This window comes from Girardinichthys multiradiatus, chromosome 14 (assembly GCF_021462225.1).
Source record: "Girardinichthys multiradiatus isolate DD_20200921_A chromosome 14, DD_fGirMul_XY1, whole genome shotgun sequence".
NCBI classification, from domain to species: Eukaryota; Metazoa; Chordata; class Actinopteri; order Cyprinodontiformes; family Goodeidae; genus Girardinichthys; species Girardinichthys multiradiatus.
In genome coordinates, this window is record NC_061807.1 from 41,957,420 (window position 1) to 41,968,912 (window position 11,493).

The 11,493-nt window shown below is 39.5% G+C and overlaps 1 protein-coding gene across 4 annotated transcripts in view; it reads left to right on the top strand.

Moving 5' to 3' along the window:
* The window catches only part of mtm1 (myotubularin 1), a 50,597-nt gene extending 40,208 nt beyond the window's left edge, over window positions 1-10,389 (top strand). For 3 of the 4 annotated variants that reach the window (XM_047386120.1, XM_047386123.1, XM_047386121.1), the window contains 2 exons: window positions 1,107-1,283; window positions 6,427-10,389. In XM_047386120.1, the coding sequence (XP_047242076.1) occupies window positions 1,107-1,283; window positions 6,427-6,621 (372 nt within the window). In that variant the 3' untranslated portion in view covers window positions 6,622-10,389. The remainder of the gene's footprint in view (window positions 1-1,106; window positions 1,284-6,426) is intronic. The other variant, XM_047386122.1, reaches the window with a different exon arrangement.
* Window positions 10,390-11,493: the final 1,104 nt, after the last annotated feature.

Below are 11,493 nucleotides of genomic sequence, written 5' to 3' on the forward strand. Positions count from 1 at the left end.
CAGAGGTAGATAAGATCAGTGGATAAGATTGGTTTTCACATGTACAGTATTGGCCAAAATTTCTCACTTAACGAGTCCCTTTATTATCATGGCTTTTTACATTGTTGGTTTTCACCAAAGGCAACAAAACTGTATTTGAACACTCATGGAATTAATAATTATTAATAAAAATGAATATATATTTTAGATTTTTACAAAATAGCCACACTTTGCTCTGATTACGACTGTGGTCTCTTAACGTTCTCTCCATGAGCTTCATGAGGTGGTCACCTGGAATGGTTTTCTAAAGAGTCTTGAAATAACTTCTTAGAGGTTCATTGAGAGACGGTCAAAGTTTAATATTTCAGTTATTACAGCAAAGGGTGGCTGCTTTAAGGAATCTAAAATATAAAACACATTTAAAGTTCTTTTATAATTTTGCGTTTGCTACATAATTCTATATATGTTCATTCACTGTTTTGATGCCTTCAGTGAGAATCTGTGTACAATGTAAATAGTCAGAGACATAAAGAAAACTATGAAATGAGAAAGGAGTTCTAAAACTTTTGACCGGTAGTGTATCGACCGATCACCCAAAATTAAGTTATATTAGGGCCTATCAATCTTACTTTGACAGTTATTGTTCAAAAACAGTAGTCATGATCACCTATTTAAGTAGTTTGTATTCGTGTACCGTAACAACAGGTCTTAGGGCCCCGCCCACACACACACACACACACACGTACAATGGTTGTACTGAGACTGTGTGAACAGGTAAAAGGTAAAATACGTTGCAAAGGTGAAAATTGAAAAATGGGATGTGTTTATCATTGACTCTATCATATTCAGTCATCGTTAGCAGGCTCTGCTCCTTTAAACTAATATCTTCTCATTTTAACATGGTGTGTGAAGTTGTTTCCTGTTCCTCTATACTCTCACACACCAAGTACATGTATTTCACACATGTCACACAGTTTCAGTTTATTTAGGTTTAGCCTGTCTTATCGAACCATGCATCTAAAAATGTTTTTAGTTTCTCCACAAAGAAATCTCAACATATTTAAAGTTGTATACCTACCTGTACTGAAGACCGTTCTTTAAACAATCCCTCTTTGTCTCTCACTCAGGACCTGAGATCCAAGACCACGTCTCTGTGGTCTCTGGTCAACAGTAAGATGGATCTTTATTTGAACCCCTTCTACACCCCAGAGTCTGGACAGGTTCTCTACCCCGTGGCAAGCATGCGCCACCTAGAGTTGTGGGTAAACTACTACATCCGCTGGAACCCACGTATAAGACACCAGGTAGGACACCCAGCATGCGTGTTTGATATGTGCCTCGATGTTTTCTTGGTTTTTGGTAAATTTAGGTAAATGCAATGAGCGTTTTCTTCCCAACCAAAACATGCCATCAGTTTACACACAATAATGGCCAGCACTGGTCAGAGACCATTAGTGACTCTAAGGTGAAACAGGGTTGATACGGTTGCAGGATTCTGATCATAGGTTGGAAGTTCCTGGATAGTAAATTATATTATTATGGAATGATCACATTTAGCTAAACATGGTGCTTGGGTCACCCTAGTCCCTCACCCATCAAACCACCCTGCTGTTAACATCTAATCCAAATTCATTTTATTTAGAAAACAGATCAAACCAAGTGTAACCTGGGATCTAATATTTTATTAGTATTTTTTCTATTAGGGCCATGTAAAATACAATGTATGATTGACGCATCTGACTAGAGGGCAGAAGAACAGTTCTTTGAACAAGGTGAATAATGACCTCAGACAATGGATAAGAAAAAAAATATCATGTATTAAGTTTAAATCAGGCAAAAAGAGAAATGAGAACCAAACTTTTAAAACAAAAAACCCAATAAACAATATCCAGACAATAAATATTCACAGCATTTGTGATACAGTTCAGGATTTCAGTTCAGTTCAAGACTTTGTTTCAAAGTTCTTTATGTTGTGTTTTATGTTTTTCCAAAGTTTAAATCCATTTGCTCGGGATTCAAACGCAGGAAAAAGAGAAAAAACAGGTCCTACCAGCTCACCGTCAGTTCAAATGTTCTTTAAAGGGTAGAAATAAAACCTGACCTGTAAATGGGCCGAACAATAATCAATAACAGTTCAAAATCAATCATTAATTCCCTTACACCATTCTAATACAAGACATGTTTACTAATAGTATCTAGCATTCAATGCAATACTCTGTAAAGAAAACACATTCATTTAACTACACAGTTATACAGACAAAATGCTGCCTTGGTTAGCGTGTTTGCCACGAACAAGTTCTCTAATCAGAAACAATCATCATTTAGGCCATTAGGCCGAATACAAGAAAACATCCTTAAATGTTCGTTAATGTGCACACTGATTATGACCAGCATAATTAGAAGGGTTAAATGAAACTTTACCTTAGAAAACAGCCTGTTTTCTAATGGGGTTTTGTGATCTCGGTAGCAGTGTGGCAAACAACAATTCTAAATGGTTAAACTAAATCAAATACTGCTATTAATGAAACAAATAAAAAAGCTTATTGTTGAGTCAAAGGTATGATGGAACGATTCAAAGGTTTCAAGAGAAAACCGGTGTTTAATGCGCTTGGGATTTGCTCAGTCGGCATGCAGTCAGCCACAGCAGGAGCAATCACCACCACGCCCCCATGTCTGCGGACTACATCCTCTTTCCGTGGAGCAACCCAGAAAGGGTTTGGGAATTATATGCCATCGGTCAGGGGGTGGTTCTTTAATGTCGTTTGATGACATGGGTACCCAAGACATAAATAATATCAAATAGAATGAAAAACAATAAAAGCTGAAATAAAACATAAAACTACAAATACTGAAATGACTATAATAAAAACAGGAACAAACTAGCCACCAAAATAAGTGTGTTTTTAAGAAAGACTTAAAAATAGCAAAAGAGGAAGTCTGTCTAATATTTAATGGCAACTTGTTCCATAATTTTGGAGCCACAATGACCCGAAAGACCTAGTCTACTCTGAGCTTCCATCTAGTTGTAGGTACAACCAACAGAAGTTGGTCAGCTGATCTGATGGGCCTTTGGTGAAACACAAGAGTGAAGCAGGTCAGAGGTATGAAGGAGCAAATGGTAAAATTGTAATTGGCTTGCACTTGTATAGTGTATAGTTATCAAGTCCCCAGAGACCCTAAAGCGCTTTAAAGTACAATCAGTCATCCATCCATTCAGTCACACATTTACACACTGACAGTCGTAGCTACACTGTAGCCACCGCTGCCCTGGAGCAGACTGATAGAAGTAAAGCTGCCCTGACCATCGTCAGCAGGCAAGATGGGTGAAGTATGTTGCCCAAGGACACAACGACTGAGCTGGTTTGAAGACCCCAGAGCGAGGGTTCAAACCGGCAACCCACTGGTTACAGGACGAATCACTACCACCTGAGCCATTGTCGCAAGACCATTAAGTCAATTAAAAGCCAAGAGAAGTATTTTAAAATCAGTTCTTTGGCACACTGGCAGCCAGTGGAGAGATGATAGAACAGGTGAGATATGTTTGTGTGTACCGGTTAAAAAACTAGCAGCATCATTCTGAACAAACTGAAGGAGTGAATTAGAGACCTGACTTAACCCAACATAAAGTGAATTGCAACAATGTAGTTGAGCTGTAAAATAAAGTATGGATTATTTTCACCAGATCATGTTTAGACCGGACTGGTTTCAGTTTGGCAACCTGACATGGCTAAAAAAAACCACATGGTTCCAGATCACCAAGGTTTGGAAGAGGGGTGTGTGAATTACTGTTAGGACTGAAAAAAATACATCGGTTTTCTTGTCATTGAAGCTCAGAAAATTGGGTGAGATGCTTTGATGTTGTCAAGGTTCTACTGAAACGCGGGAGGTTAAAGAGTTGGCGCATAAAAGGATTGTCATTGCAACCTCTTTTGTCTGTATGCATGTGTTAACGGTTGGTGGGCCGGCAGTGGTTTGGTGGTTGGACGTTGCGGTAGGTTATAGGCTCACATCCCCATTGTTTAGTCCTGCAGTGAGACAACAGAGACAGAAAGGTTCACTTAAAATGCTGCAAACTCTCAACGGATCAGACATGCTTAGCAGTCTGTTAGAAATCTGCTAAATATTACCTTGCTAACATACTCAATTCTGGAGTATAGTTCCTTCCCTGGAACTTAGATTTCTGTTTCTGAAGGTTTCCTATTGTAAGAATGCACTTTAATATAGCCTGAAGATCCAGCACAACACATGTTTTAACATAGCTCAAAGAATGGCAATGGAAGAATACACATTTAGGGCTCACTGGACTTACTGATCAGCCTAGTCAGTATATAGATCAGCGTTGTTGGGACTGAATTGGTGTGGCAGACTAGTGTGCAAGAGAGAAAGGATCATCACAACCAAAGGAGTCAAATCACTAGACGGCATGTTGGAGGCACTTAAGGCAATCACACATATCTTGTTCTTGCACAAACTGCAACCTAGTCAGTTTACGTTTAAGAAGCACGCTTAATGAAAGAGATGTACAACTCCTAGAATAACACAGGAAAATAGAATAATATCACAGATAGAAAAAGCATCACTTTAGACAGGCTTAAAGGTCAGTGAATGTTTTCACATGTGGGGTTTTACAATGTATCAAGGGCAGTTTATTCCACAGTTTCGTAGCACCTACTGCAGACGTTCAATCTCCTCTATGTTTCATCCTAGACCTGGGAACAATTAGAAGATAATGTTTAGCAGGTCTCAGGCATGTACCTGGAGTATGTAGAGTTAACAGCACTAACGGGCTGGCTGTCTATTTTAAGATTTAAAAATGAACAATCAAATCTTAAAATCAATTCTAAAATACACAGCCAGTGCAAAAAGGTCAAAAGGCGAGTAATGTCCAGTCGAATCCAAGTGGTTGACCAAAGTGCTGTTCATTAAGAGATAAAGTAAAAATATTAAATAAATTGCGCCTTTAACACAAACCCAATGCTCAAGACGAGAAATTAAAATGCCACAATCCACTCTACAAGTAATGGTCTGAAAGATCTAAAAGCACTAGGACAACATAATGACCAGTGCCAGTAGCTACAAACCCTTTGTGCTGTTAAAACTGAAACACCTCAGGAATACCATTTCTCTCTAAAAATGAATTTAATTGTGTAAAAATGTTACTTTTGAAAGGAAGGAGAGTTTGGAGATTAGACTGAAATATGAAAGAAATTGATGCATCAGGACCTGTTGTTTTAATCAAAGGTTGCACAACTGCTTGCTTTAAAGCCCCAGGGACCACATTTGTCACTAATAATGTTATTGACAATGGCCAGGACAGAAGGTCCAATGGTATTCAAAATAACTTTAGAAAGGTGAGGGGACATAGGATCACTGCGGCAACCAGAAGGTTTTGTTAGATCAATAGGCTCCTTCAGAAAAGTGAGAGACACAGGCATAAACTGGTTAAAAGCAACAGATAGAGACATTGAAATGGAGGAGAAATAAGTGATCTATTTAAGGAAACCTTTTCAGGGTGCTGGCATTCAGTCCAAAACCTTGAGACTGTATGCCAAGCAGAAGGAGGTACATCAAAAACTAGTTGGTATCAAAGCCAGTCTCCACGATGGAGAATACTATCAAGGAGTACATCAAGATGATGGCCACCAGGAACAAACTGCTAAATGAATATCTCAAGCAGCAGAAGAAGGCCAGACCAGCCACCAACAGATGGGGGAATTAGGCTATAAGTAGTACACGGAGAAAAGGAATGCCAGGACATCATGATGTGGTCTGTCTTACATCATATAGTACTGGCACACTTCATTTAATGAAGGTTGGACAAATGGAGAAATGGATCTCAAGATTAAACCAACCCATGAATATCAGGCTGGTTAATAAGAAGCTGACGTACACACAAGCTGAACAGTTAGCAGAGAATAGTCTTCATCAGTTGATGTGGTGCAACCACCTCATATTAGCTGTAGCATTACTACTATTACGTTTAACCAGGTGGCCCAGTCAAAGAGGGCCTTTTAATTACTGTGAAGGTAGATGGTGAGAAACGTAAAGATCACACAGTTTGTGTTTGAAGTTGTTCAGATCATACCCTGGAGGGATTATTTCAAGCCTTGGCCATCAGTTCCTATTCAAGACTGCTACATGTTTGCAGATAGTCACTCTACTGTTTGTCTGTGGGGAAAATGAGCTAACAGTTACTGTCAGGGGAAGAAAATATTTTATACCAGTTTTTCTACAGTGGATGCTAAATGTTACTTTATTCTTTGATTGTTCTTCCTCTAATGGACAAATGGATCCACTGAAGATTTCAGGTTAAACACTAAGTAAAGAAAATAAAAGAAATGCTAAAATACCGAAGATACAGCTATAGAATTTGTCAGGTGTTTTAAAGACGTGCTATGTACTAATGTACGTGTGTGTGTGTGTGTGTGTGTGTGTGTGTGTGTTCAGCAGCAGAGTCCAGTCGAGCAGCGGTACAAGGAGCTTTTGGCCCTCAGAGAAGAATACTTGAAGAAACTGGAGCAGCTTCAGTTGTCCGACTCCTCTTCTTCCTATCAGCTTACTAACAGCACCACCCCAAACACCACCTCATCCACAGCCTCCACACCTTCACAGCAATACACACACCTACAGACTCCACTCTGAAGGACATTGTTCACAGACAAAAAGCAGAACTTCTTTTCTAATTGCACTATTCATGTCCTCTTTCATCGATGCTCCTCTCTGACTTTCTGTTTTTTTCTAAATCTCACACACACACACACACTGCACAGTGTCTCAGTTTGTTTTTAAAACAGCCCACCTTTGAATAACGAAGAATGCTAATTATTTTCATTTGCACCTAATAGAAAAGTAGTCAAATGTTTGATTTATGAAATGTATCCTATTAGACTTTTAACAGAATATTTTAAATACACATTATACACACGTTACACAGCAAAGCTTTGAAGAATTTCAATGTTTGCGGTCTAAGGGCTTGAGAGGACAGGACACACACACACACACACACACACACAGCCTCTGCAGGTCTAAAATGTCTTATTTATCCCAAACCATCATTTATTTTAACATAACTTAGTTCATCAGAAGCTTTTAACTACTTGGTTATGAATAATATATTAACTGATAGAGACTATGATTATATGAGGGAAATGATAAGAGACAGTTTAGGGAAACTGTTATTTGGTATGTTGAGTGTCCTCAGACCAGCTAACAACAAAGACAACTCGGTGTTGTGAAGGTTCAGCACATTTTCCTGTTGGTACAGGTCTTGGTATTTTGGGCTCTCTGAGGTACCACTCCCACTTCTACACTTTCTTTTTAATCGCCCCAGCTGCTAGTTTGTTGGCAAGTCACAGTAATCCTAAACAGGTGATGCAATTTAGCTAGTTCTTCCTCACCACCAGAGCTATACAGGAAGTTCATCCTACACATGTATTCCTACACTGTTTGTATTTTCCTACAGACTTTTCTGAAGTTTTTGTATTATTTTGGAGTAAAGGGACTTTCAGGGGTTTTGTTTGGTTCTACGGCTGTCAGCAGAGAGGAAGCTGTTTCTCATCCTGGTTGTGGTTTTACTGCAGGCCACTGAATGCAGAATTAAAGATTACCCACAAGCACTTTGGAACCTCAGATGAAAGGGAACTGATTACATGTGCTTCACAAGCAATTTACCAGAATAGGGATATTTGAGCTTCCATACAGTAAAATTTGTACTGATGTCAGATTTTTCTGGACAGTTGCAGATGTTTCAGCTTCCAGCAGCTGCACAGGTGATAATTATGTTTAAGCTCCCTGTTTTAGGGCCATGGGCTTTGTCTGAAAAAGACTGTACCTAGCTCAGCTCTGCACTCAGAGCAGAATCAGAAATAATTAAGCTCTGTGAGCGCAGCGGTTACACAGTTTATTTTCTGATTTACAGACATATATTGGTGGCCCTTGGCTCTGGACAATCTTGTATAGTTTTCTAAATGAAAGATCTAGCCCTGACCCTTTACCATGTCAGTAATGTTTGAAGCAGCCAAGCTTCAGTGTTGGAGCAGAAAAGAAACAGATTTGATTGAAAACTGTAAAATTCTGTTTTCATAAATCATGTTTTTTTTCCTTCATCAAATGTGTACATTTAACTGGAAATAATTTTACACGATCATTAAAATGAAGTAATTTATTTTAATACTTTCCAATTAATCACCTAATATTGTTAGAGATGACTTGTGTGTTTTTTATTAGTGGCTTCTGGTTATCCTATGATGTTTGCTAGTCAGGTATTTATTTCCAACAACTATTGAGCAATAACATGCTTACCCCTTTCCTCTGTCGAAGCCCAATGAAATATGTGCAGATGATCTTTTGGACATTGTATATGGAAAGTATTCACAGCGCTTTAGTTTTTGAACGTTTTATTACATTGCAGCCTTATTCCAAAATTGATTCAGTTATTTTTCTCTTAAAGTTCTACACAGAAAACCCCATAATGACAGAGTGAAAGAAAAATAAATCCATTCATCCATCTATTGGATGTGCCCGCTTGTCCTTGCAAGGTTTCATGGGAGGGCGGAGGGGGTTGGGGTCTGGTGCCTGTCTTCAGTGGTTATTGGGTGAAAGGACTAGTAAAATTGCCTTTAGGTGTGATCGGTGTGTAAGGGAAAAAAAGTGTTTAATTTTGTTTTGTCAGATTGATTAAAAATAAAAAACTAAAACAATTACATATACAAGTATTTACAGCCTTTGGTGTGAAACCTAAACCCAAGGTCAGTCGCATCCTGTTCACATCAGAGCAATGACCCAGAAATGTCATTGCTCTGATGTTTCTGCAGCTTGATTGGACTCCATGTGTGCTAACGTCAGTTGATTGAATGGGATTTCGAATGGAACACACTAGGCTCCATGTCTCATCGTTGATTATTCATATTGGTGCATAAACCAAGCAATACAGTCAAAGGAACTGTCTGTAGACCTCTGAGACCAGATTGTATCAAAGCACACATTTAATGAAGGATACAAAAACTCAGCTGCTTTTGAACATCCCAAAAAGGTCTGTGGTCTTGATTATTTGGAAGTGGAAGTTTGCAACCGCCAGTAACCTTCCCTAGATCTGACTGCCCGACCTCACTGAGTACTTGGGGGAGAAGGGCCTTGGTAAGGAAATTAACCAAGAACACCCAGTAGTCACCAAGGCAGGGCGTCAGTATTCCCATGTTGAAAAAAACATCCAGAAGGTCAGACGTTGCTAATGTATTCTACTAGACAAGCCTGATAGAGTGGCCATATTGACCTGGTTGCATTTTGCAGAAATGCGCCTTAGACATCATCAGACCAATTGAAACAAAATGATCTGGTCTGATGAGCACAGTTCCAACAGTGTTTTTCTCCTGGAACTGGGTGTTTAGTCCGCATAGAGACAGCAGCCAGATATAAAGAAATTCAGAGTTCTCCGGACCTCAGAATAAGGCAAATATTGATCTTCCAACACGAGTGACCTGAAGCTCACATTCAAAATGACAAAGGAAGGACTTCAGTCTCTAATGGCCGTTTTTCATTCTTGCCTCCGTTCCGCTCGATCTCACTCCACACGAAAGCTGTTGTTTCCAATGATTCACTGACAGCTTGAGTTATGGCAGGAAGCCCCGCCTCCAACCATCAGCGCTGTACTATTATTTAACCCTTACTGTCTTATGGTTCGGTGTGAACCTATCACACTTGAGACAAGTTTGAAGTACAAACGAAATCCGTGGCTTGTCATTCTGTCCTCTACCTCAGTGAACACTTTCTCATGCCACTGACATACGGCTCAACACGCTCACAGCCAATCAGTGAACAGCACTCTCATTTCAACCCGGAGCAAATACCGAAAAACCCAGTACTGGGCCAGAAAAGCTAGTAATGGAAACGGTGACAAAATGGGCTGAGTGGAGTGGAGCCGGCCAGAGTAGAGCCCATGAAAAAGAGCAGAAATGTATTTAATTGTCTCAGCCAGAGCTTGGATTTAAGTCCATTTGGAAAGATCTAAAAATAAATAGCTGCCTAATAATGCTAACCAATGGGATAATGTACCTCAAAGCAGCTGTGCCACGCTTGTTGAAACAAGCTGACTTGAGGCTGTGATTGAAAAGTTAATGACACCATCCCATCACCTGTCCACTGTCACCACCTGGACGGCTTTCTGTAGTCATTAACCCGCCGGGTTTACTTGTAGAACTCTTTTTACCCATCTGAATAATAAACTGAACATGACTGCAACTAGGATCGAATTGGAATGTAATGGACTTTGAATTGATTTGTATAATTGGATTGGATGTACTATATATTTCTCTGTATAAATTGCATCATTTTTTTTTTTGTTTTGTAAAGTGCCTTGAGACATTTGTTATAAATTGGCGCGATGTAAATAAACTGAACTGATTGCATTCAAAAGTGCTTCAACAAAGTAGTTTTTTATTAAAACAAAAAAAATGGTCTGTATGTAGATTGAGAGAAAAATGAATTGCATATTTCTTTTCGATAGGACATGTTAGTCCTATTGTAATCAAATGTAAAAAGAAATGTGAAGACTTTCATCGAGCACTGCAGTTATCCTAATAGGCTTTGTTTATACATTGTAATTCATGAAAGCAGCATTGCCTACAGGTTTCAGAGTTGAAGATTCCAGTGTCTTCATGTGCAAACCTGGCAATATACTGGTCCTTCTCAAAATATTAGCATATTGTGATAAAGTTAATTATTTTCCATAATGTCATGATGAAAATTTAACATTCATATATTTTAGATTCATTGCACACTAACTGAAATATTTCAGGTGTTTTATTGTCTTAATATGGATTATTTTGGCATACAGCTCATGAAAACCCAAAATTCCTATCTCACAAAATTAGCATATCATTAAAAGGGTCTCTAAACGAGCTATGAACCTAATCATCTGAATCAACGAGTTAACTCTAAACACCTGAAAAAGATTCCTGAGGCCTTTAAAACTCCCAGCCTGGTTCATCACTCAAAACCACAATCATGGGTAAGACTGCCGACCTGACTGCTGTCCAGAAGGCCACTATTGACATCCTCAAGCAAGAGGGTAAGACACAGAAAGACATTTCTGAACGAATAGGCTGTTCCCAGAGTGCTGTATCAAGGCACCTCAGTGGGAAGTCTGTGGGAAGGAAAAAGTGTGGCAGAAAACGCTGCACAATGAGAAGATGTGACCGGACCCTGAGGAAGATTGTGGAGAAGGGCCGATTCCAGACCTTGGGGGACCTGCGGAAGCAGTGGACTGAGTCTGGAGTAGAAACATCCAGAGCCACCGTGCACAGGCGTGTGCAGGAAATGGGCTACAGGTGCCGCATTCCCCAGGTCAAGCCACTTTTGAACCAGAAACAGCGGCAGAAGCGCCTGACCTGGGCTACAGAGAAGCATCACTGGACTGTTGCTCAGTGGTCCAAAGTACTTTTTTCAGATGAAAGCAAATTCTGCATGTCATTCGGAAATCAAGGTGCCAGAGTCTGGAGGAAGACTGTGGAGAAGGAA